General features: G+C 33.9%; 1 protein-coding gene across 1 annotated transcript in view; it reads left to right on the top strand.

Annotated features, from left to right (window-relative positions):
• Positions 1-27,534, top strand: part of LOC142974320 (uncharacterized) — an 82,550-nt gene that overhangs the window by 20,022 nt on the left and 34,994 nt on the right. Inside the window, exon 3 of the mRNA XM_076116570.1 lies at positions 12,282-12,369. Coding sequence (XP_075972685.1) covers positions 12,282-12,369 — 88 coding nt within the window. The remainder of the gene's footprint in view (positions 1-12,281; positions 12,370-27,534) is intronic.

Below are 27,534 nucleotides of genomic sequence, written 5' to 3'. Positions count from 1 at the left end.
ATGGGTTGTTAGACTGACAAATTTTATCTCAAATTCGTTTTACCATTAAAAAGGAGAAGCGAAATATTTTTACATACATTGCATACAAAGTTCTTTAAGCTGTCGTATCATCCACTTTGTCGACCGCACTTTTTCTTTACATCTCCTGTATTTTTCGCCTGCCACGCAACAACTCGTTGCTGTATTCCGACACGTAATGTTTAGTGGCACGTACAATACGTATCTGAATTACGTTCACAACCAAACCATTCACGTTTAATCCACAACTTACCAACAAGTAGTCGTAAATAAATTAACATCAAACATAATTACTATTCCAAATATTTAACGTGTATCAAATTTAATTTTGTTCATATTGTCAACAGCCGCGCTAACCGCGACGCGACGCGACGCGAGCATTCAGTAACGATAATTTATGGACGCACGATCAAAATGGCGAGCCATTGTCCAAACTGTTTTTATTTAATTTGCACACATTTCCATTATGGATTATTGCAGATCATGAGTTACGATTATGGTCGGATAAATTTTAATTGTATTTTATGTTTAAACTCATAATCCTTTTGTAATTGATTTTTCAAGTCCGCTTGATTAAACAGAAAACAGCTTCTTTCCGCGACTTTGTTCGCTTGAAAATATTTCCCAGGGTAACGTAGCTTACAAACTCTTTCTGTGTAACAACATTCAGCAAATCTGTTTTGAGATTTTTGCGTGAGAGTAACAATAACGTAAATAGACACATTTCTTAACAAAATTTTGCATATAAAGTTGTTCAGTTTCAAAGCTTTACGTAACGACACGATGTGACAAAATAAAGAATGAACACTACGCTAGGCAAAATAAAAACGCAAACGCTACGCTTAACTAACTTATTGTTCTATACCTATTGTAATTTCGGCTAAATGTCACTAATTGGTGTTTCTCCTTTGATATGTGCTGAAATAACAATTTATCGACACAACACTGGTCACAATTGTCAAATACAATGCCGAGCGGGTGCCAAAAGAGCCACATTTGAATAGTACAGCGTGAAACAACGTTAGGATGCCTTTATACAGGAACAAAAGGACAATTTCCGAGCACCGAGTATCGACATAATAGTTCCTGTCGAAATATTTAAGACAAAATGGGTTTGTATTTATTTTATATGACTTTTTAAAATATGTCAAACGCTATCATTATATTGTATGCGTAAGTCTTTTTGTCCACTATCTACGCTCTCCCGCTGAACCAATTTCCATGAAATTTTGCGTGGAATGTTTGAAGTTATATGCAAAAAAATACTGCTTTCTAACAACTAAAATATGGATGGAAAATTTACAAGCAAGCCACACATAAAGCGCAATTTTCAACAGTCGGTACTATAGAATATCGAGATTTTGAAATTTAAAATGTACTTAAAAATTAGTTCCTACGACTCCCACTAGGGGCGCTGATCAGGTTTACATACAGTTGTCGATTGTTAGCTGGTTTTCGATAGTCAATAATGTTAGGAAATTACCTCTGATTTAAAACCTGCTTCATTATAAAGGCAGCCTTACACATTAGGCACGGCTGGTCGCTGACTATAATCATAGACCGTTGCAATTCTCACTGTTATTAGTCTGTGCTCAAATTTGATTGGAGGCCACGCTGTTTGCTCCTTTTGTTGTGTATGTGGACCTATAAAGGATTGAATGGAATTTGACTGTACTGCTGACTGTTCAAGGCTTTTGACAAGAAATACCTATACATAAAGATTTTTTCATACAAGGTTTACCGCAATTACGCGCTATAAACTTGTTCGTGTAAATTAAAAAAAATATCGTAATTTCAACATTTAACAATAAGTAAGTAGTTATAAGCTAAACTTGTAAGAAAATTGGACACTCGGTGCTCGATAATAGGTTTGTATATTTGTCGTATGGTTAGTGGTCAACCTAGTGTCAAAGTTGTTCAAGCCACCCGAGGCCTTTGACGTGGCTTAACGACTGTTATCTTAGTAGACAACAACCGGGACCGACTTTTAACGTGCCCTCCGAAGCACGGAGACGCCCAGTTGAAATACCACTATGCGGTCACCCATTTATGGAATGACCGTGCCAATGGTTGCTTAACGCACAGATCGTTTACCGACCGGTGAGCGCAACTAGCTATGGGCGATAGTAGGTACCAAGTGTAGAAAATCCCGCTACTACTGTGAATCTATTAGAATAAGATATAATTCCAATAGTTGTAGTAAAGATATATTATTCCGTGATCGGAGCGGGGTTAACCGTACAAGTAACAGTTCAGGATTGCGGTGTACCACAGCGTGCGATGCGAGCGGGTTCTAACATCCTCGTTCAACGTGTCGCCTAGTTACATCTGTGTTTTAGGTGTTAGTAGTAATAGTTCTATATTAAAATAGTATACATCTATACTAATATTATAAAGCTGAAGAGTTTGTTTGTTTGTTTGTTTGTTTGAACGCGCTAATCTCATGAACTACTGGTCCGATTTGCAAAATTATTTCAGTGTTAGGTAGACCATTTATCGAGGAAGGCTATAGGCTATATATCATCACGGTATGACCAATAGGAGCAGAGTAGCAATAAAAAATGTTAGAAAAACGGGGAAAATTTTGACCCATTCTCTTATGTGACGCAAGCGAAGTTGCGCGGGTCAGCTAGTATACTATAAAGAGTGTTTTTGTGCCTTTATGGCTGTATAGTTTATTGTATAGAGAATTTTATCTTGTGACGTTGGGTTTCTTGCTCTAACCAGATAATATTTAATTAAACAGTTTAAATTTATTATTGACATAAAGAATACTGAATTTCGGTACTTCATGAAAAATAATATCTTGTTATACCAGGTTTAAACAAAACTGTTGATGTTACTATGAAAGAATGATGCTGAAATGTTTTCTTTTTCAAAAATAATTTTATCGTTACAGTATACTAAATACTGAATTACTGTATATCATAAATAATAATATATTGTTTTATCAGGATTAAGCAAAACATGTTTATATTTTAGATTGTTTCTAAACAATTTTCTTTTCACACATTTGTACCAAAAAAATCATATTATAATTGCATATCTCAACATTACTTAAAAGATAGCATCCGTATTTCTCTAGGAATTTTTCTCTCAACGTACGTAGAAACGCAAGCTGTTACTCCAGTGACCAGTAGTGAGTGTTGGCAGTAAATCACTGCAGTTTACAGTCACAATGTGTGGCGGTTTTGTGGCTAGTTGCTCGGTCACTGTTAAAACACTAGCCAAAATAGCCTGACTGTAGTTGACAATAGCCGTTTTGTAGCAAATCACTTTTTTGTAGTTTTAGTTTAGTTTATTTAGTAATTTATATATCTTTTAGCCGTTGGAGAAAAAAAGGATAGGTCCTTAATGCAATAAAATTTAGTAATTATATTGGTTATTTCCATTAATAGCTAATTAGAGAATTGAATATGAAATTGTAAACGGTTTTGAAGTTGGATCTGGGCTGGGTCTTCAATTGAATTATTTCAAAGTTTGAAGGTCAGCAGTGTACTTATTGTGCCCCTGAAAGAAGATTTTTATTTTACTGTTTACCTCCGAATTTCGATATCTGTAACGCAATTCTGTACTATTATCGATAAAAGGCTAGCTAACGAGAAATATTGTTTAAAAATCTGATCAGCGCCTCTAGCTGAACATTTTAAATGTCAAACTCTTTACACTCGATGGTACCGACTGTTGATTATCGCGCTTCTAAGTGTAACAACAAATTTCAAAATCTATTAAACAGGCATTTTGTTCAACTAATATTTTACTAAAACTATTTTTACCTCACAAGACGTTTTAACAGCCAATACATTCTAGGATCTGAAACTATGTGAAAACTATCAGTATGCGAGGTAGCCATCCTCGTAAAAATAAAACGTAAGGAATAACCCGAGTTGTTCAGGGTTTGTCGTAAAATTCTAACTTTACTAAAGGGTTACTGCTCACTTTTACTACTAAGAACGAATCTTCTAAACTATGAGGACGTTTATTTTTATATTATACGGGAATTTACACGATGTATTAGTCGCCTTGCTTTTAAGTTGTAAAAAAAACGTTACCGACTTAATGACTTACAATTTGTACGCATAGCTAATGTATGAGCATTTCTAAATCAGAATTGAATAGTTTAAGATGTTTATAGTTCAATTAACAAGTTAAATATATATGTAACAAATAAACATAAAATCATGCTAATAATACATACGCTGCTTTTATTTCCGGGAAATCCTTTCACGCGGACAAAGTCGCGGGTAAAAATAGGTAGATTTAATAAAAAAATATAATACCTAGGTTCAAAATAGTTAACATATTATTATTTAAGTTATTTGATGACAAGAGAAAATGCTTCAAAGACTTTCTTTTGATGAAAGTATCATAATTATTCACGGTTCAAAAAAAGTGGTATTAAAAAATTCCTACGTCAAGTCATCCATATGTCCCTTTAGGATTATAAAGTATTACCGTCACGATCATGATGGATTTAAAAACCAAAGATAGAAGAAACAAACCAAAAAGATTATCACAAAGCCTTCGTATTTAGAAATTACGCAAATTTTGTGACCACATACGACAAATTATATCATTCATCCACGTCCGCTGTCATGAAGCACCTAATAAATATGTATAATAACAAAAACCGCATCAAAAATGGGTCAGTGGTTTTCGAGTAACAAAGTACAAGCCGGGTTTATGCGTGAATTAATTATGTTCATTAATTACTTTTATTGTACTTTGTTGTGTAATTAAAATTTGTATAATTATATTTTTATGAAAGCTTTGATGTGGTCGAATTATTTGAAGACTAAAGCTTGGGATACACTGAGGACAAATGTCTGACAACAATGTTTCATTCAATACCTGGCAATATTGCGCGACTTTCATACGCGTCATTCATCGCTACGGTAATAATGCCCGGTTTCTGAGGTCCATTTAACGGTAGTTTATCTATTCAATCAATTTTTTATACGAGCTTAAATGCTATTGATCGTGTAGCGACGAGTGATGCGTAACAAGTGGAACGTTGGACCATTTCACCTAATGTTGTTGCCGACTCCTAGTGTATCCCTGGTTTGATAACATTAATTTTTGTATTAAATAAGAGAGGCCTAAATGACAACGTAATTATCGTCGTGTATTGTCAAAGTGAAATTATTCCGCGTGTCTAATTAATTATCACTTTGTTTAAGACAAACAATATGTTTTAAGTAGTAGCGGTATAGTGCCTTGTAGTCAATAAGCGATTACTGAAACAAACAGTAACGCGATTCTGTACAGTCGGGACAGTCGAGTATCGAAATTTTGACATTTAGAATGAATTTCACCGACAACCGAACTGTCATCGAGAAATTTTGTATGAAAATCTGATGAGCGCCTCTGGTGGGTGTCGTAGGAAACATTTTGGCAGTACATTCTAAATGTCAAAATTTCGATAGCTAGCCGGTTATCGGTAGTCGATAGTGGTAGAGAATCGAGGTACTGTAGCTCAATTCTCTATTACTATCGACTACCGACAACCGAACTGTCATCGAGAAATTTTGTATGAAAATCTGATGAGCGCCTCTGGCGGGTGTCGTAGAAAACATTTGGGCAGTACATTCTAAATGTCAAATGTCGATAGCTAGCCGGTTGTCGGTAGTCGATAGTTGTACAGAATCGCGGTACAGGTTAAGGATTATCTATATAAGTAGTATCTACGTAAAATGAGATCCTAGTGCCGAGCAAAAAGCCTCTTTCCTGAAACATGTACACATTATTGGCCGCAACATTTTCAATATACCGCATAGAATAAAGAATATATTTACACAATATTATGCCCTAGTCTATTTTCCAAAGCAATTAGGGTCAGTACAGCAGCTAACTCGTTAAACAGGAAAAGAAACATTTACGTAATGAAATAATTATTCAGCGTACTAATGACTCAATCAAAAGTCGCGACTAAGACAAATTACTTGGCAGTTTCAACTTCAACCTAATAAGTTATTCGCGTGAACTTCTGAACAAAATAACGCCAAATATTTCTGGAAAATTTAACCTGCTATTTTTCAACTGCTGGGCATGGGTCTCCTCTTGTAAACAGAATTGAGTCCACCACGCTGACCAAGTGTAAATTTTTATTCCTTCAAGAACTTTTATAATACAACGAAATCTTTTTATTTCAAAATTGTTTGAAGTAAAAGCAGATAATATATAGTACTCGTTATTATAGGACATGAGTAGCGACCTTATGGCATACAGGCAATCTCTTCCAGACAACTATAGGATGGAGAGATATTGATACAAAGATATGGTTTAGTTCTTAGTTAGATCGAGTGATCATTACGTCCTATAGGCATAATATTATAACTTCTAAAACTATAGTTTTTATGTTTAAAACCTATGACCAACTGGAGGGCAAATGCAGCTATACTTATAATATTTGGATGATATTGTTTTCGAGTTTTATACTTATGACCAGCTGCGTGGAAGGTAAATCACTGGGCTATCACTGCTTATCTACACATTCTTAAAGCTATGTGAGTTAGTCAGTCTATAAGGTTGATTCACCCGAATAGAAACGAACTCTGGTGATTTTCATGAAATAAAGTAAACACGGAAATAATTCAAGAGTCGATCGAAGCCTTTTTTATTTAAAAAATCAACCCCTTAAGGGCCGAAATAGGGGAAACAGCAAATTAAGCTACCCCGGTCAGCTGCTATTACATTAAACAAATATTTCTAGATTATTCTAAGGTAAGAAATTGTTCTATGGATTGCCTCGGGGTAAAATGTTGTGATAAAATGCAGGCTGATTTTTTTAGTTGGCCGTACTTAATAAATTCCTAGTAGCGGTAGAGTAGAAAATTGTGCGGAAAATTGCCACGAGAAAAATATTTTTATGTGGATGAAAATAAACTTTAGTGTCTTTTTTACTCCTTTTTTTATTTCATTAGTTGAGGTATTTTATGTACTATAAATGCCACCTGCATAAATTCAGAATTCTTTTATAATTATTTTAAAAAGCTAGACTTTCGTGTTGCTATTTTTTTTGAGATGCAACATTTACGAAACAGTCGCAAAATTAACGAAGCAACCACTTTACTTTACAAAAAGTTGTTATTATATTAATAATGCCTAAAAAATAAACTTTCTAAATAAAATTTCAGGGATTACTAGTCATCTAATAAAAAAAAGCCAAACCAACCAACCATAATCAACCTAAAGACATACAATCACAAAACAAACCAATATGATATAGGTACAACTCTCAGTTCCATTTTCAACCACTGTTGGGTATTGTTTACTTAGGGAAATACAGCGCTTAGATAAATAGATAACAGGGTAATAATAGAGGGTTGAAACGTTTAATTTATCGTGTGAAACACAGAGCGGGAGTGTGACGTTTTCAATGCGTGAGTTGAGCGTTTTTTGATCTTCACATAGAACACGTTGAAAGTGGGCGTACAGTATTTCTTTAGCTACAATAGCTACGCAGTACAAAAAAATGACTTTTATATAGATCGGCGCCCGTTTTGAGCATCTGATAGAATATTGTGTTTCATTTTTGAATAAATATATAAATTGCATCTTAATTATAATACGAGTTCTTTAGCTACAATAACTACGCAGTACAAAAAAATGTCTTTTATATAGATCGGCGCCCGTTTTGAGCATCTGATAGAATATTGTGTTTCATTTTTGAATAAATATATAAATTGCATCATAATTATATTATAATACGAGTTGTTTAAGTTTCAACAACAGACTGCTGCGAAAGGAGAAAAAAAGAAAACAAAAGACGTAGGCAGTGAGTGCGAGTGACGAAGACGTAACAACGGCGGTTTCCATCCGTCCCGTCACACACACTCATCTACTGCATTTTTTATATTTACTTTACACCGTTCAGTGTACCTTGCTATGAGAAAATAAAATGATGTGTTTCATACACGCATTCGTACTGTTATTACACTTTTTTCTATACAGAAAAAAAAAATAACATCATCATCATCATCAGCCTAGCCTTTCTTCCAACTATGTCGTAGTAAACTTTCAGTCTTACTGGATGCAGCTGAATACCCCAGACAACGCATATGCCAGGGTTACAACACGCTACCCCTCGGTAAGACTGGTTCTTAGACTTTCAAACTTCTGACTTACTGGTAATGACTATCAAATTTTTTAAAAGGACCGCCAGGACCCACCATTAACATGCCTTCCCGAATACAGAGGGACTCGAAATGTATAATATGGTCACCCATCCACAGGCCAACCTCGGCAAGTGTAGTTTAACCAAAGAGACTTTTCCGCGCGACTGTTGCAACTTAGCCACGAGCTCTTTTCTAAGCTCCTCTCTCCTCTATCCGTGGTCGCTTATACCTATACCGTTGAATTATACCCGCCGTACTCCAGTCACGGCCCGCGCCCGCGTTGAGTGTATACTACACTTTATAGTGTTGCCAACCAAAAGTTGGGCAGGTGAATTATTAGAGAATAATTTAGTACGACTTCACGGCTATAAACTGTATTGTTGAGAATTCTAATTAACTCGTCCCTGAATAATGTACGTTCATTGATTTTACTTAATACTTTGTATGTTGAATGGAATTGGTTGGTATTGATCGGCGAATTTTAGGTACTTTTATCGAGAGATTCGTACTAATGGGTAACACAGAGCGATATTAGTCCAGAAGACGCATTTGTCATGTTATTGTTACATAGGATGCGTCCTTTTCAGAATTGAATATTTATTTAAAATAACATAACAAATTGACAATGCTCACCATTAAAAATCATTGGAACATTTTGCTTTAAATGTTAAAACGTCCGATTTCTTTCAAAACTGAAAATAGTCCTTTGCCTCAATGCGTTTTTAAGCAGGTAATATTCAAAAGTTTTGGTTATCATTTAATCGGTACCGATTAAGAATGAGATGATATTTGCGTCTCTTTTGCCCAGAATTCACACATACTTTTAAATTCGATAAATATTTCCACATGTGAACATCGCGACACTTCCCTTGATCTTCTCTAATGACAGATAGGTTGAATTTCGAAAGGGGGGAAAGATAAGCCAAAATTAATAAACGCAAGGTCTAGTGAAACGTGAGCAGAACTGGGTTCAGAAAGTAGTATTACTTGAAGGTCCTAAACTCTAGAGGCCTATAATAATAAATTCTAAGCGCGTCGATCGAGTTGTATGAGAATACGACGTGAACAGTCACGTTTCGTATGACCTAACGTTTTCCTATTGTATTTCACTACTCGATTAACGTTTCGTAAACGTCTTGTGAGTAGAATAGTTTTAGTTTAAAAGATGATATTTAAGCTTTAAACTGAAATCTTAATAATAATTAAAATCTGTCCTGCTGTTGGGCAAGGGTCTCCTCCTAAAATCAGGGTTAGGCCACGATTTCGCCTCGTGGACCATACAGGCTGGGTTAGGTTATGTTAACATTCCTACAAGAACTGATTTAAGGAACTGTCAGACATGCATGTATTTTTATGTCCGTTTTACAACAAGCTTTGTGATAAATAACCTTAGCAATAAAAGTAATTGCTTACTTGGACACAAAGAAAATGTGTAAATGTGAATAAATTATTTACACAGGTAAAGGCCGGGTCAGTATAGAGAGTAGGACATACATTAATGTTGAAATAAATCGATAAATACTAAAATAGTGAGTATTAAACTAGTTTTTACTTGTAGATCTGCCTGCTGCTGTAGTGGTTCTACCCAAGGGTATTAAAATGGGAAGTTTAGATTTTTCCTAAATATATAGTTGCCCCGTAAAATTTTATCGGATTCAGGTCACTCGTTTTTGTAAAAGGCTTAAATTATTAATAATAAGGAAAATAATTAAAAATGAAAAGTATTTTTAAATAGTAAGTTCTAGCCTCAGACAGTTTTATCCATATAAAGAATTCAATAATAATAACATATTTTTTTAAACCTTCAAAACCACTCATTTTGGGTAAAGAAATTTTTCTCAATTCAAATCTAAAACTAGACGAGATTTGTATTCGTAGACAACATCGAATTGTCAAAATAATTCTTCACAAAGCGAGAATTCTTTCAAAAATATCTCAATTTCCATGAAAATTTGTACCAAATTAATGTAACAGTACAATTTTGTTAATTGGTAGGTTTGGGAGGACAGCCAATTCTTTAACTGTTCTCGACTGAAACCTGAGAAGGGAACATTAACAATTAACACGGAGATAAATTAATGGGTAAATAAACGTTTTATTGAAAGTGTTCATTTTATAACGTTTTAAATGTTAAATTATATATAAAATATATATTAGGTATGGTACAATATAACTAAAAAGAAACGTTATTTTAGTCATGAATTGAGGTTTGTCAAAAGCTAGAATAGATATATAACTATTGCAGATAGATAACTTTGTAACTATATCTATCAAAATATCATTGGATTTTTTTTTGTGTCTTAAATATTTTTCTTACATTATTTTAATATCTACATTATAACTCTACACTGACACTTTCTGCAACTTATCTGACTTTCTATTAATTGCTTTTATTAAATTATACCTAACATCACACTTGCACACGAAATTGCAAGCAGAGGTCGATACACCGTTTTACTAATAAAATTGTTAGTAACGAAGTACCTAGTTGGTTGTTCCTAGTTGGTTTGACATTTTAAAAGAGCAAGCCGTGAGTTTCTTGCCGTTTCTTCTCACGAGCAAACGAGCTTTTCCGAAACGGACGAAAGAAATACAACACGTGACTATTTCAAATACTTTGTAAAAAGTTTCCGAAATAAAGGATATTTTGAATTTGAATTTGAATTTGACCATTCAGAACACCCCAACAGAAACTAAAAATACAAAAAGCAATTTTCTCAACTTGGGAATTGAACCCGAGGCCTCATGATAAGCAGCCACAATACTCAGACCACAAAGTTGATAATAATGTGAACCATTTTAATACAACTTTACCAAAATAATATTTTTCAATGCAAAACTTTGTTTCCCCTCTGAATATTCGATTCATTAATGTTTTAATATTAAAGCGATGTATTCAGACTACCGGGAATACAATGGCGCCCGATTATAAATAATATCTCGCTTCCGTTTGTACCGGCGTTATTTGCATAAATTATATTAATTAAGCTTTACAAAAATGAAGGAAATTTATTAAATAATTGATTATTAAAAAGGTAGTAAAAGTATTTGCCTTCTACGTAATGTAATATGTACTTGTTTTTATTTTTTGTTGAACGCGCTAATCTCAGTTACTAGTGGTTCGAATTGATGCTTTTACTGTTAGATAGCCTATTTATTGAGGAAGACTAACGGTTTCATAACATTAGAGCTACGACCATTGAGAGCAGAGTAGCAACGAAGAATGTTACAAAAACGAAACGAAGTTCGGCTAGTTATAAAGTCCCTTCGCAGCATCTGCCAGCCTGTTCGCGATGGTGAAAATCTTTTTTTTGTCCCCGTACTGTCCTACTGTAGGGCAAGTGTGTCCTCCCCAAACGAGAGGGAGGGGTTAGGCCTTGAGTCCACCATGCTGGCCAAGTGCGAGTTGGGAACTTTGCATGCCCTCAATACATGTTTTAAACAAATTTTTTTAGGCATGCAAGGTTCCATCACGATGTTTTCCTTCACCGTTAGAGCAAGTGATAATTATTTCTAATACACACATTATCGAAATGAGATTTTTCGCGAAGGTTGCTAAAAATACTAAGCTTAAATTGATACTTCCTATACATTATGTTGGTAACCTTAGCCCGCGTTGATAGTGTAATACTAAAAGCTTGTTATTATGCTTCCCTAGAGCAAATGTAAAAGTAAAGTAAGGTACTTATCTTAGGTTTTTATTACTTACATCGATATTGTAATAAACCTATATACGTATATTTTCAAAGCTTTGAGGGTTTTAATGCATTCCAAGATTTTTTTGTTATACGTTCAACAAAATAAAATATTGTCTAACTCGTAAAATGTAAATTTCTTACCCATACAAATCTTGGGGCATATTTTAGTTTACTAATCACTAATCACGTCAAAACTACTGAACATATTTTGTTAAAATTTAATGTGCTATAAGTACCTAGTTTATAACGTAGATTTATTCATAAGAGGTCGCTTTATTGGAAAAACTTAACGTGCGGACAAAGTCGCAAGCAGAAGTACCAAAGTTATAAATTCAATACCTTTAGCACAATTTGTTTTCAAATAGGATAGAGTTTTGTATATTAATTTTATGTACTAATTTATTAAGTCCGAATATTTTATGAATGTGTTTTTGTATGTTTGTTACAGAATATATCAATATTGGTGGTGCTGTTGTACAGTTGGAGGATTGGCGTCAACGCCAAGAGGTATAAGGAGCTTGACGATGTATATTATGGTATGTACCACAGCATGTCTTTTATTTAAATCTATACTAATATTATAAAGCTGAAGAGTTTGTTTGTTTGTTTGAACGCGCTAATCTCAGAAACTACTGATCCCATTTGAAACATTCTTTCAGTATTAGTTAACTCATTAATCAGGGAAGGCTATATATCATTACACTACGACCAATAGGAGCAGAGTACCAGTGAAAAATGTTACAAAAACGGGGAAAAAATCACCCATTGACTTTAATGCGACGCAAGCGAAGTTGCGCGGGTCAGCTAGTAATATATATTATTATTATAGTTAAGGCTCTGAACATGACAAAATTGTAAGGTATTGAAATAGTCCAGTGTTAGCGGAATTGTTTTAACAAACTTTACAATACTAAGAAACTACCGAGACCGACAAATAATGTGCCCTAAATAACAGTAAACGGTCACCCATCTATACAATGTCCACGTCAAGGGCTCCTTAACCAGCAAATCGCTTACTGACCTGTCAGCGAATGAATTTTTTTTTTCTATAGCTATCTGTACTAACTATACTGTATACACTTCCTTTTCGTGTCAAAGAAAAAGAAGAGTAGTTTCAGTATAGCACTACTTATTTTACTTATTTAAATATCTTCTGATACCAAACCCAAGTAAGTGACAAAACTATTAATGCCAAAAAACCATGTAGATGAAAAAAACACATAAGTACTTATATTAAAATAATTAATACAATTTAATCAAAGCTAAAGTATCAAAACTTTTTGTTTGAACTATCAACGGTCTTACGATGAAAGTCAATCTATTGGGTAAGTGTAAAAACTTGAAGTAACTACGTGAATTTAACGTTACAAGTTTAAAGGGTATTGACCCGTAATCTGATATAGCGCGATGGATACAGTAGCCCAATTCTCTATTACTATCCACTACCGACAACCGACCTGTCATCGAAAAATTTTGTACGAAAATCTGATCAGCGCCTCTGAAGGGCGTCGTAGAAAACTAAAATGTCGATAGCTAGCCGGTTGTCGGTAGTCGATAGTGATAGAGAATCGAGGTACAGTAAGATCCATTTAACTACATTTGATTAAAATATTCTTGATTTTGTGTACTAATTATCAAATACTTTCCAAAACTTGACTGCATATAAATATTTTGAGCTCTTATAAGTATGCTATGAGTAGCCTCGAAGAGCACGTAAAGCCGTCCTGCGCCTGACCCCTCACTGGTCTTGTCGGTTATCCGTCTCACCGGGCTATGAGAGTGATGGAACAGAGAGTGTACCTGTGTATCGTAGACACGCTTGGACACTATAAACAGAGTCCTGCACAAATAGCCAGTTTCCATGAAATTGACCACCGTAGCCGGATATCTTCTAGAAGGCCATTATTAATATTATGAGTTAAACGTTAAAAATAATAATCTCAGAGCTTAATTTCGTCAAAATCCTAGTACCTTCCTAACAAATTTGTTACCTTAATATTTAAATGTTTACTTCAAATCCTAGTCCAACAAAATGATTTAAAGAAAAATATATCCTAATATTCATAAGTAAGGAAAAGCAACACATTCCTAATATTATTACAAAAGAACATATTTATACAAATACATGGAAGATATAAATAACACTGAACGAAGTGTTTCATTAAGAGAATATGTATCGTAATTACTTATGATTCTTTCGTATCTATACTGTTAATATATAAAAGAAGAATTAGTTTGTTGGTTTAAACGCGCTTATTTCAGGAATTACTGTTTCGAATTGTTTTTTTGTGTTGATTAGTCCATTTATTCACGAAGACAATAAAGAAATATAACATCAAGGCATGACTAATTGTTGTAGAGTCCACGCGGAAAATCAAGTGTCCACGCGAACGAAATCGGGCGGTTGCTACCTCCTGTACCACTATTCTAGTTTATGTAGTAAATGCGAAATATCGTTACTCTTTCACGAATAAACTGCTAAACATAATTTTTTATTATATTTTGATATTTGATACGGAGAAATCGTTTCTCGCGGACACACACACATAAATGCGAAAGTTTGTGAATGTTGGAAATTGTAGAAGTATGTATGTGACTCTTTCACGTGAAAAACTACTGAGCTACTTTCATGAAATTCGATTTAAAGATAGTTTACCTCCAAGATTAACACAGTATACTTTTTACCATTCCAAATTCCTTCACACGGGCGAAGTCACGAGCTTTCTTTAGTCTGATATAATAACAACACTGGACGGAGTGTTTCATTAAGAAAAGATATATCGTAATTACTTGTATATGATTCTTTCGTATCCAATATGAAAGCCAAGGAAATAACAAATATTTACTAGGTAACAAATAACACGCAAGTATTTGGGTAGTAATGTGAGATTCTATTGATGGTTAATGAATTAATTTCGGTATAAAGACCAATTGATGTTATATTCTTCATAAATCTTAATAGTTATTTCTTTGTGCTATTTTTTTTAAATGGGATTTTTATTTTTTTAAACGGTACATAGTTTTTTGATTATGTTAAGTGCAACCAATACAATTAATATTATAAAAAGAATCCGACCAAAACAAGTAGATATAACAAATGCTTAAGGTTGTGAGGATCGATGTAGGTATGTCTGTTATGCAATAATACCAAAACTACTAAGCAGATTTTCATACAATTTTGTATACACATAAATGATTACCTGGAAGAACACATAAAATATTTTTTACTTTGATAAATCTTTACACGCAGAAATTGTCACAGACAAAAGCTACTAGCACGTTATACAAAATATGGATAATTTTATCAACTTTTTTAGTTTATTGCGCTTTCTACCCCACATTTCAAAAGGCTATTGTATACATGTATGCAGACTATAGCCACAAAGATATGAACGAACGATAGTTAGCTGTCTAGACGTCTTTTTGTATTCAACTAGATATGATTTATTGTCGGTATTGTCAGGCGGTATACGCCAAAATGCTTTGAATTATAATTGGCACAGGATTGTTGTACAAATTGATGCAGTGGCGTTATATTATTTTCTGTAATAACTTTTCCCAATAATTAGGTCGGGGAAAAAGTATTTTCGCATTATAGTATGCATGAACTTGTAATAAAATCTTTTCTCTACAAAAAGCTCGCTATTTGGGTTCCTCACGAGCTCACTGAAAGAAACCTAATGAACCGTGTACTCATTAGTGATTCTTGAAGTCATTTTATTACAAGTGCATACATACTATAATGCGAACAGACTTTTCGCGACCTAATATTTCATTATCCGTATATTTTGATATACAGCATGTATGCCACGTTGTAGTTGAAAAAAAAAGATTTTCTTAATATTAAATACGCAATAAAAATTACACATTCAGAAATAAATGTTATCCATTTATGTCCAATTGCTGGACTCTCCTCCCGTAAAGGGTTTCGTCTTGAGTTCAACACGCTGGGCAAGTGCGAGTTTATACATAAACAAAACTTTTTTTTATAAATTATAATAAAAATGTCCGATACTGGTAGCAATGTAATGTAAATACAGAGATAATAATGAAATAATAATTTAGATAAGTATATTAATCTTTAAACCAGCTACTAATATGTTGCTACTCGTAATAAAACGGTATTAGGCAATAGATCCATCAATGTCGGCTGTCAAACTAATAATTTAGACCTGGAGATAAGATAGCAATACTAACGATATCATAATCAATACATCTTAATATGTATTATAATTAAGATTGATAGGACTTTGAAAATATATATATCAGCTTAGCCTTTTCTTCCGTGCTATGTTATGTGCCAACCCAGTTACCTGGGATAATACGATACCCTTCGGTAAGACTAGTTGTCAGACTTTCAAGCTTCTGACTACTGTTAACGAATGTCAAAGATCTTCGAAACTGACAACCAGGACCCAAAATGTAACGTGCCTTCCGAAACATGGAGGAACTCGATATGTATAAGATGGTCACCTATCCACAAATCAACCTCGGCAAGCATGGCTTAATAAATTCTTCAGTAATTATGGCCTATTAGCTTATTATCTATTGATAAGTCGTAGACAAAGTTTATACTACTTTTCTTAAAAGAAAGTGCGTCGATATTGATCAGTTTCAATGACTTTTCAAAATTTTATATCAGTTTTTCTTTTTAATACGTATAATAAAATCTTAGTAAAGATCATTATCGTTCGTAGCACTCAGTTTTATAAAGTTATATTAAACAAAAGAATATAGGTAAAAGATTTACGGGAGCCTAAGGTCTAAGATAACGACACCCGGGGGACATCCGTGCTGTGACCGTAACAACTAATAGATAGAAACATTTATTATACCCGGCTACCCGGCTACCCGGCTACTGACTATTGTACGGTTAATATTTTATAAGAACAAGGTCACGGAGATTTATCTGATTGTTTTATATATACGTAAGTAATTGTGAAATTGCCTCTGTGGTCTTGGCGTTAGTCTATACGACAGGTAACCACGAGGTCCCGGGTTGGATTCCCAGGTCAGACAAAGTGCTAATGGTCTTTCAGAGTTCGGTAACGTGCCTAGTATATGGTATTGCTAACGGCTAAACGATATATTCTATACTTCTCTGCCTAGACCTTCGGGTGTAGCAGGCATTATATTAAATATTATGTATTTTATTATACCCATTAGCCGGCTACTGACGATTGTGCGGTTAATGTTTTATAGGAACAAGGTCACGAAGATTTATGGGATTGTTTTAAAAATACGTAAGCTATTGGGCTTATTTCTTGTTGTCTTGATTTCTAGAAATTATGATTGGTTTGTTTTTCTTCGTCGAATTTATAATTAGATTGTTGTTTGCTGGTTTGCTAAGTCACTCGCGATACAACGTATCATTTATTTTAACATAAAATTGTTTCGACAACTGTAAATACTATAAGAAAGCTAAATAATCTAAAACTGTAAAAAATCTTGTAATTTCAAAAAACTTCAAAAATAATGGCCTTTACCACTGAAAAGTGCTCAACAGACATTCAACGTAGGCTCGAAAGTGATACAAAATCACCTCTTAAGTAAATAAAATCTAAGTAGTTCGAACTCAAATAGGTAACCGCATACATCTAAAAATGACTGGATAAATAAAAACGATCGTAAACCTTTCAGTCTTTATTTAACAACCGAGTGAGCTGGAAAACCTGTAATAAAGTTATAAGTGTGTTGGACTATGAATAACGAAGGTACAGCCGAATCATCTCATTGAAAATAGTATCAAGTTAGACAGAAAAATAAGTATCCTAAATCGGGATTTCAGTAGAAAAATTGTTTAGTTAATTGAAGTTAAGTAATAGTTGAGTTCATTTTAGTTATAATCGACTAGCTATTATGAAATTTTGTACGTCTCTAGCTGGCACCTTAGGAATAAATTGTGAACTACATTTGAAATGTCAAACTCTTGATACTTGCCAATACCGACTGTTAAAAGTCCCACTACTAAGTTTTATAAATCATACGACAATTTGAAAATAACATTTATAGAATGCAATGTTTTTATTTCTTGTAGGGAATACTTGATCCTTGTCACAGATCTTTGATACTTCTTGAAAAAAAATTCAAATTGTCCAAACAATTTGTAACGCTTAGCTTCAATTCCTTACGAGTAAGACACGTATACAATTTGTCTATAGTCAGCTACGGCCAGTGTAACCTGCGCCAAAATATACGTCTTATAAGCGTCAATTCTCGTTTCCTGTTATATAATAAACATGCAACGCAAAAGTTTAAAAGTTATTTAAATAAATAAATATCATTGGACAACTCACACTCGGTCATTTGATTCCAAACTAAGCAGAGCTTGTACCTACTAACCAAATAACTGATAAACATACTTGTATACTTCTAAATACATACTTATATACATTAACATCCAGGCTCAGAACAAATACTCGTGCTCATCACACAAAAAAATGTCTCGGGTGGGATTCGAACCCACCATACGCGGTGCTATGGTTGTTGCGGCGAGGTGACAGCTACGCTACCGCTATTTATACGGAGATATTATAAATTCCATAAAACTACTTATTCATACGTCTTATTAAGGCAATACAAAAGCGTTAATATATAAGATGCAAGTCTCAAGAAATATGAAACTATTTTTTAAAAGTTGGCGGCGAGACAAGAAGTCATTTGTTACGCTGAACACTGAACACTAACGAAATTGCTTACATTGTAGGTTTATAAGTTAAATATTAAGTTGGCCTGAGATACGCTTTTAATATGAGTTTAACACTAAGTACATTTTGTCATGGAAAATTTAGATTAACCCATTTTAAATGAGTAAGTTTCGGTATTTATCTGAACTAGAATAGTCGATTATTTAGTATGATTTCATAGAATTTATACTACTTATTACTATTCTATTTTTAGAAATAACAGTTGAAGCGGCTGAATCAAAATTGGATAAAATTTGGCAGAGTGACAGATATAGGCTGATGGAAAAAAACGTCGCCGCTTGTGAAATATTATGTTTTGAGGTCATTATACATAGTACCTAGGTCTAAAATATTAAAAAACAGTCTAAGTTCAACTAGTCATAAGTCTTAAATAAAGATTTGAATCAATAGCACGAATTAATGAGTGTTATCTTGTAGCTAATTATTGACACTAGAAAATTACTTGGAAAAATCGTTTCCGCAGTAATTAGCTCAGCTGACTATTTTTCACACAACTCGATGACTATTCAGTTTTCGACAGTCAAGGTTGGAAATCGCCTAACAAGAAACAATTTTACTACCATCAATACTTCCTTATTTCCAATTGACATATAAATTCAATTTCAACTCAATAATCCAATGAGTGACGGTATAAAGGCCACACTCCATTATAATTTAAAGCCCAATTTCTTCATTTAACACCCCAATAAACTTCCACCTTTATAAAAGAATCGTCAAATTTATAGGCAGCACCTATAGCCTATAGGCTATAGAATCTTTGTCAATATCGGGTCCATGAATATTCAAATCAGAGTAAAGTGTTCAATGATTTTCCTTACGAAATATTAAAGAGCTTTCTATTGCAATTAAATGAAATAATGTTGGTTTAAAATGTTTGTGTGTGTAGGTTTTGTATGTAGGCAATTATGAACAATTCGCTCCTTCAATGCAAAAGGGCCACAACTCAAAAAAAAATGAAAATCGTTTTATTGCAAAAATGACACCTGAACCGACTATATTTTATAGTAAAAAAAAAACCCCCATCATTTTTGCTTATATTATGGCTGCACTGACTTACTGCCCTTTTTGCATTAGCTCACTTTGACAGGTAATGTCAGTGCAAAACAGCCACTCTTTGAGTTGCGCCCGGAGATTCAACGCAAATGCTCGTCAGTTGCATGAAAAAGTGCCACAATCCAAAATATGTCTGTGTTGGGAGCAAAATTTCAAGTAAATGTGATTATATTTTACAATACAAAACTGCCATATTTTGGAAAACGTCCTTTTTGCATTCTAACTATAGTATTCGTTACCATATTTTGTAATGCAAAAGTGCCATATTTCTGAAAACGACCGTTTTGCATTCAAACACTAGTTTTTGTTATTATATTTTGTAATATAACAGTAGCATATTTTGAAATACGTCCCTTTTGCATTAAATTATTGTGGAATAAATAATCATTTTTAGCGTGCTAGAATGGAAAGGCCAGAAATATGACCGTTTGGTATGATAATAATTTTAGTTTTCGTTACAATTTTAAAAATAAAATAATACATTTTGATGCAGGCAAAGTAAAGAGGCACCCTTTCCTTTCAAATTCCTCTTTCAGGGGCAAGATCCGACCAGTCCTTTTCAAATGCGTCTAGGTCATCCCGCCATCTCCATTTAAGTCTCCCGCGTCTGCTATGACCATCTTCTGGCATCCAGTTGGTAGATATGCGGGTCCACCTTTCCGAATGCATATGGATAACGTGGCCGGCTCAGTTCCATTTCAGCCAGGCGGTCTTCTCCCTTACATCGGCTATGCGAGTTTGGGAGCGCAGTATTGAATTTCGGACGTGATCTGTTCTTTTGATGCATAATATACTATGCTCCATCGCTCTCTGGCTCTTTCTGGTTTTCCGTAAGGGACCATGTTTGGGCAGCGTAGGTAAGGACGGGTAGTAGGTATAAACATGTCGACGAGCTTTCACTTCAGTGACAGTGGAAGGTTACCCTTCATTAGCTCTTTCCTGGACCAGGATCTCTTTCAGGCACTTGTGACACGTTTGTCCAACTCTTTGTCCCGTCGGTTGTTAAAAGAGGTTATCTGGCCCTAGCAAGTGTACTCGTCGACATAGTCTATGACATGCCCGTCTACCTCGACCCTACGTTTTGTGTTGTTGGTCATAACCTGGGTTTTTGTACGGTTCTTACTCAGTCCAATCTGAAGGTTTGCCGTGCTCAGATCTTTGAGCATCGATTCGAGTTCCGATGCCGAAAAAGAGAAGAGGACTATGTCATCTACAAAACAATGGTTTGTTAACTGTTTACCACTTACAACTATGCTTTTGGTTGCCATAACACCGCCAGGCTCCTGAAAATTTCTCTGAGGGTGCTGGTAAATAATTTGGGAGTTAGCGGGTCTCCCTGTTTCACGCTTCTTTGGATTTGGAATGATATTGTTGTCTATTGCTTTGATGAATTTGATGTATGAAGGTTCGATTCTACATAGCATCTTTAAGTAAATCTTGGATGGAGTGATGATTCTATGGCGGAATGAGTAATGCTGTCAAAAGCTTTGGAATAATCCTCGAATGCTAAATATAAAGACTTATAAAACTCAAAAACCTTTTCTATTATCTTATTTCTTTAATACTCCTGCTGCACTCAGTCTACTCGTCACGTTACCCATTGATTGATGATGATGATTGATGTTTAATTTTACTAAATAATGAAAGTTACGCACAAAGTTGATCTCAATAATTTTACTTACTTAATAAAAAGTTAAGATTTTTTCATTTAGATTGTTTAATACAATGTTTTCCTGGTCTATTCAGTTATGGTTTTACTTAGAAATTATTATTAAACTTTTTGATACGGTTTTTTTACCAAAAAAGTACAATGAACCATTTTTATTTGTAAAACTGTGTTTAATTTTTGACATATTTCTCATAATATTGGTTCAAATTTTGAATGCAAAAGGGACTTATATGCTTTTTTCTCTTAATACGTAACAGCTATTACAAAGTTTATTTTGTAGAAAGATAGAGCTAAAAAATACGCATCTAATGATATATTAACATCTTATATTTAATAAATAAATATATGAAATGTTATAAAAAAACAGTTTCAAAAATTTGTTTTGGCTCTCCTGTAAAATTTATAGATTTCGATTTGTGGCCCTTTTGTATTCAAGGAGCGAATTGTTCAAGCAAGTAGCGTTCCTTGATCTCCGCCTAACCCTATGAGAATTTTATGTACGTAGATACGTTTCATAATTATTTACTATTTAGACTTAATATTGACCTATGACCGAGCTTTATTCGTTTTCATTTTTCATTATATCATAATCGGATCAGTGGTTTATATATGAGAGCGTAACAAACAGACACAAACTGTCACATCTACTATATATGTATATAGCATGAACATAATTGCTCATTGGAATAAAAACTGTATTTCTATCTTATTGTACACTAGCTGACCCGCGCAACTTCGCTTGCGTCACATAAGAGAATCATAATTTTCCCCGTTTTTGTAACATTTTTCACTGGTACTCTGCTCCTATTGGTCGTAGCGTGATGATATATAGCCTATAGCCTTCCTCGATAAATGGGCTATCTAACACTGAAAGAATTTTTCAAATCGGACCAGTAGTTCCCGAGATTAGCGCGTTCAAACAAACAAACAAACAAACAAACAAACTCTTCAGCTCTATAATATTAGTTAGATTTGCGGGTCTAAAAACGAAATTCACTCTCTTCATTATCAAAGATTCCCTTTGGTTCAGTGATATTAATAATTAAGAATACTCATTAATGTTCTTCGGCCGGGAATGCTGGGATTGAAGATATTAAGTGTTACTTCGCTTAACGAGTCCCTTGGTACAACACTGAGGAAAACTTCCATTAAATTTTCTATTGTTTTCGTAAATTATAGATGGTGTTGTATTTATGTCTGTTGATACCAGTGGTTTGATAGTCATTGTGATGTAATACAGGGAAATTATGTAGTAACGTTGTAATCTGACTATTTGGTACAATCAAGTAATTTTTCAAATTTTATCGTTTTTTTGTTTCTCATTTGTAATTTGCAATTAAATATTTCTTTTTTCCTTAGTTTCTATGCCTATAATAGAAACATGATACCGTAATGTCTAATGATTATACTGTTTATCTGACTGATTAACATTTATCGAGTAGTGTCATTGTGGCGAACCTGCGCGTTCGCATGCATAGTTTTAACGCCTTTTATTTGAAGATCCTGTCAAGATTCAACAGTAAGAGACTAACTCCCGGTTTCTGAGTACATTGAGCGGTAGTTTACCTATTAAATAACGTGTTTTTGTATGAGTTTTAACGCTATTGAATAGATAAACTACCGCTAAATGTAACCCAGAAACCGGGGGTTAGTCTTTTAGTGTTGATTCTTGAAATAAAAATAGGCTTTTCCTGTTTATCTTATTTTATCGAAATCCTAATATTGCGGTTAATAATATCAGTATAGATATTATTACTGTCGTTTTGTACCGTAAGTCAAGTCCTACGCAGTAGCCACTTTAATTAGTGAAGTAGAGCGAAGCAAATGGCTATGAATTTTACATTTTCGTGGGATGCTACCCGCCGGTACACGTACAAAACGATGAACGTAGCGTATAGTTGTATGAACTGCGTAATATTAAATATCATCCTTTGAAGAAGGGCAGGAAATGAAAAACTTAGCATTTTTCATATATTTGAGTACTTTTTTGGCTTGTGACAAATGCGGGGCAAAAAAATTGTCTTGTGTTTTTCATTGTTAAAACAAACGATTTCCGCACTGAAGACTAGTCTTGTGCCGCGGGGATTTTGCAAACATACAAAATGAGAAATAATGATATAATCTTTGCAAAATAATAAAATGATAATTTTATGCGCGTGCTATCTTCCATCCCTTCGTTTAAAAGCAGTTTTAAAAATAAAGCGTCTTACTGTCAGGCCAGAGACAAAAACTACCTCTATGCTGGCCTTTATCAAATTGTGATCTTTGGTTTAACTGCGAACGTGCGACAAGCAGACTTTTTCATTTATAATAAAGTTTAAAACCAAATAGGTTTGAGAAAACTTTATTTTGACTTATGGCAATATTTAACAAAATAAATATTATATTTGTAATACTCTATCTACTTACATTGTTCCGTAGCAAAATAATTTTCGCCACCCGTAAATACTTACGAAATCGATTTCAAATTTTTTATCCATTATTCATTTCTTTGTGAGACATTCAATTTGCTTCTATTACACTAAAAGGATACAATAAATATTGTTTCGTATCGGCAAAGTGTTCCTTCTTTTCATATTTTTATTTCCAAGGTAGAACAAGATTGATGTATTTTGAGATTTTTGCTACATTACGACAGCATTTAGTAGGCGTAGAGTAATATGTAATGACTGGCAAAAAATAAAATATCATATTTTTACGCGTAAAATTACACCTTCACAATTTCATACAGCTCATTTTATTTCGTCTATTCATGATAGTAAGGATTTTATAGCTACCTACTACTAGCTAGTTTCTAGTATCCAAACGCATTTATTTCGATAACCAAGTTAGGCAAAGATATATGTATATAGTTTTCTTTGTTTTTATACGGCTAAAGGCTTGCTCTTTAAATTACTAACTAGAAATAAATATTTATCTTTTAATTATGCAACACACCTCTGTCTACACCACCTGTAATGGCCAGCACAATTTTATTACAAAAAAATCTGATAAGAAAAACATAACATTATTAAAAAAAAACTAGTTAAATACATTGACGACAGTTAAAGCTTAAAAGGAACTCATTTTAATATACATCACGCAGATCCCAAAAAGGACCGTACCTATACATCATATATAAATCGTATTTTACGTACAAAATAAGTTATATTAAACAATCACAAAGTTAATAGAAAAGAAACAGATTGTACCCGTACTTGAAAATTCTAATACATAAAAGAAACGTTGACGTCAAAGCCAGCGGTCATCATAACCTGCCCTACCAATCTCTTGTTCAAACAAGCTCAAAAACGTAGGCAGAAACTAAAGCTGTAACACACGGATAGCGGGAGCGTGACGTTTTTAACGCGTGAGTTGTGCGGTTTATTATGTCCACGTACGAGTATAACGTAGACGAGGGTGCGGGCGTACTATGCCCGCGAGCTGCAGTGGGAGCTACAAAAATGCAGTGCTGATAAAACCGCGCGGTTTTTGTAACATCAGGTTGCTTGCTTGAGCGCCGCTCATTTTTAGTGTGTCACACCATATACATACGCGAGAGGTGATTTGCAACGGTTGACAACTTTCGATTACGTACCAATCGTTGCTGTCTTTTTTTTGTATGACAATTGTTTGTTGCGATCAGTCGTTATCGACTCAAACTCTCGCTACTCGATAGCATCGATTGTAAAAAATTGCCAGTGTTGTAAATCGCACTCGTCCCGCAGCCGTTCTTTGTCTGTATTTCTCTAAAGGTGAAAAATTGTAAGGAAAGCGCTCCATTTTTATTAAAGAAAAACCTACTCTCATATATCAATACAGCCATAACGTGTAATGTAAACATTGATACGAAAAGTCGTTATTACTAAGAAATACGGTCGTATTATTCATGTGCCTTATACATTTATACATAAGTTAGGTTATGCTCGAGTTTGTTACGAGGTGAACGAGCGATGTATACTAACCGGATGATAAATGTCGCAATATTTCTTTGCGATACCTGCGCTAAGGAAGCGGACAGTTTCTTTTGACATTTTGTTAGAAGTTTTATGGCTTTCCGAGCTACCTCGAGTGAACAACTGTTTGAATACAAAATACCATATATAGAGTTATACCAACATAATCTATAAATTTTGGGATGTATTTTAAGTTTCTCACACACAATACATACTTATCCTACCAATAAATTTATTTTTTTTTCAATCTAGAAATCGGCCTGGAAAGCTGTCTCGAGATTGACTTTACCCATATACCACTTATTAAAATTAAAATAATGATTTAGTGGTTCATCCTTGAAAGCGGGACAAACAAACAGACTTTCGCATTTATAACACTAATATCTGCAGGCAACTTTGTCTGTGTAGTGATTTCACATATTAATTTGTGTTCAATCAGATCATACCTCTAGACTAGACTATAAATTATATGTATGATGCCATATTTATATAATTTTACCTATATTTTATTTTGTCTTAAAATGTAACATATATCTTTAAAAACTTCCGTGATCAGTTTATTCAATAAATTATTACAAAAGTATGGAATTACCAAAGTTCATTGAACTTAGTAGATAACATAGTTAAATTCAATTACCAAGTTCGATTGTAGCCGGTGTTATGCATAATACGACTAGACTCGAGCACCTTCCTACAAGTTAGTCTAACTAGATTAACTAACGACTAGTTCAAGCACTTATTAGTTTAAATTAAACTTGTTTACTACTGATTGTGTTTGACACCGATTGTGGTTTAGTTAGTTTAACTACTTGTATATTGAGTATTCAGTTCTTAAAAGTCGTATTTTACATTATGAATACATAATTCATGTGCCCTTTTTGAATCGATATTCAATATTGTCACGTAGTTAAGAGAAAAAGTTTTACTTAATTGTGTTTGGTATTTGCATAATGCATAGTCATCATAAAATTTCTTCTTACTTTCTTTATTGATAGCATTTGATATACTATTTTGATAACTTTAATATTAAGTGTATTTTGTGTCTCTCAAGTGAAAAAGAATAAACCGATTTTGATAAACATTGGCCGAGCTATAGATTACTTTACAACGTAGAAAATGTTCATCAAAAAACACGACGTAAGCGAAACCGCAAACGTAGGCTAGTTATTATCGTAACGGGATTAGTTTTGATAGAATTAAAATACCTAATTATTGTGTTTAACCGCAGTAAGCTATATTTATCACCGTTTTATTAAATTTGATATTATTCATTAAATATCCGCACCGCAAAGTTTAATTAGCCTAGTGCAAACTAAATGTCAAAAATAGCCCGAATTGCTTCGAGAAAAGGATGTTATTACGGCCGTGCCGCTTTTTTTTGCTCGACTTGCGGGGGCACTTCCGTGCCCCCAGATTGTACGTATTGAAACACATTTTGTTAATCAATTTGAACTAATATTTAGTTATTTAATTTGCTTTTGTTATTATGATTGTGTATATAGGTTAGATTATCAATGTAAGTACCAAGACCAGGGATTAAAAAAATTATCTAAATTATTAATTTAAAAAAAAGTTTTATTACAGAGATGAGGTTAGATAAGAGAGATTGGACCCGACGACGTATACGGTCAAATTTAAATAATTCCGAACCAGGTTTTTAGCCAACCCGATTTTTATACACTAGATACTACTTTTTATGGTTTCCAACCAATCCTAGACTAATATATCTTGATAAAAATGTACAAAACATAATTATATCTGTTAATGACGTATAAGGCTTATTTTTATATACGCTGACTGACTATAGGTGGCGTACGCCAGTCGACCATATGATGTTGTGATGAAAAGACCACTAAAAATACACATTGACACATTAAAAATAACTCTTGTGTCGCGGGGGCTTTTACAAATATATAAACAACGGACATAAAGCACAACCAGACCCAAAACAATTATTTGTAGATAGCACAAATAATTGCTTCGTGTGGGAATCGAACCCACGACCTCCCGATGGTATCGCGTATAGCGTGAAGACCTAAACCACTGCGCCACGGGGGCTGTCGAAAATTTATCTAAGTATAAAAAAAAAATATTTGAGACAACTCACACACAGGCATCTCATTCGAAACTAAGTAGTGATACTATGGTAAGAAGGCAACTCATAAACATTTGTACTTAGTTATGGGATACACAAACGACCCGATAGTGCGCTCGACCACTCGAAACGTAAGAGAAAATGGGTCCTTAAGACGCACAAGTATGTTATCCACTGTGAGATAACATTACAATATGTCAAGTACTTGTTCAAGCATACCACAACCGCAATTGTTTGCGTTA

Source organism: Anticarsia gemmatalis, chromosome 7 (assembly GCF_050436995.1).
Source record: "Anticarsia gemmatalis isolate Benzon Research Colony breed Stoneville strain chromosome 7, ilAntGemm2 primary, whole genome shotgun sequence".
Lineage (NCBI taxonomy): Eukaryota > Metazoa > Arthropoda > Insecta > Lepidoptera > Erebidae > Anticarsia > Anticarsia gemmatalis.
The sequence above is the reverse complement of the archived record's forward strand: the minus strand, read 5'-3'. Positions and strand labels throughout refer to the sequence as shown.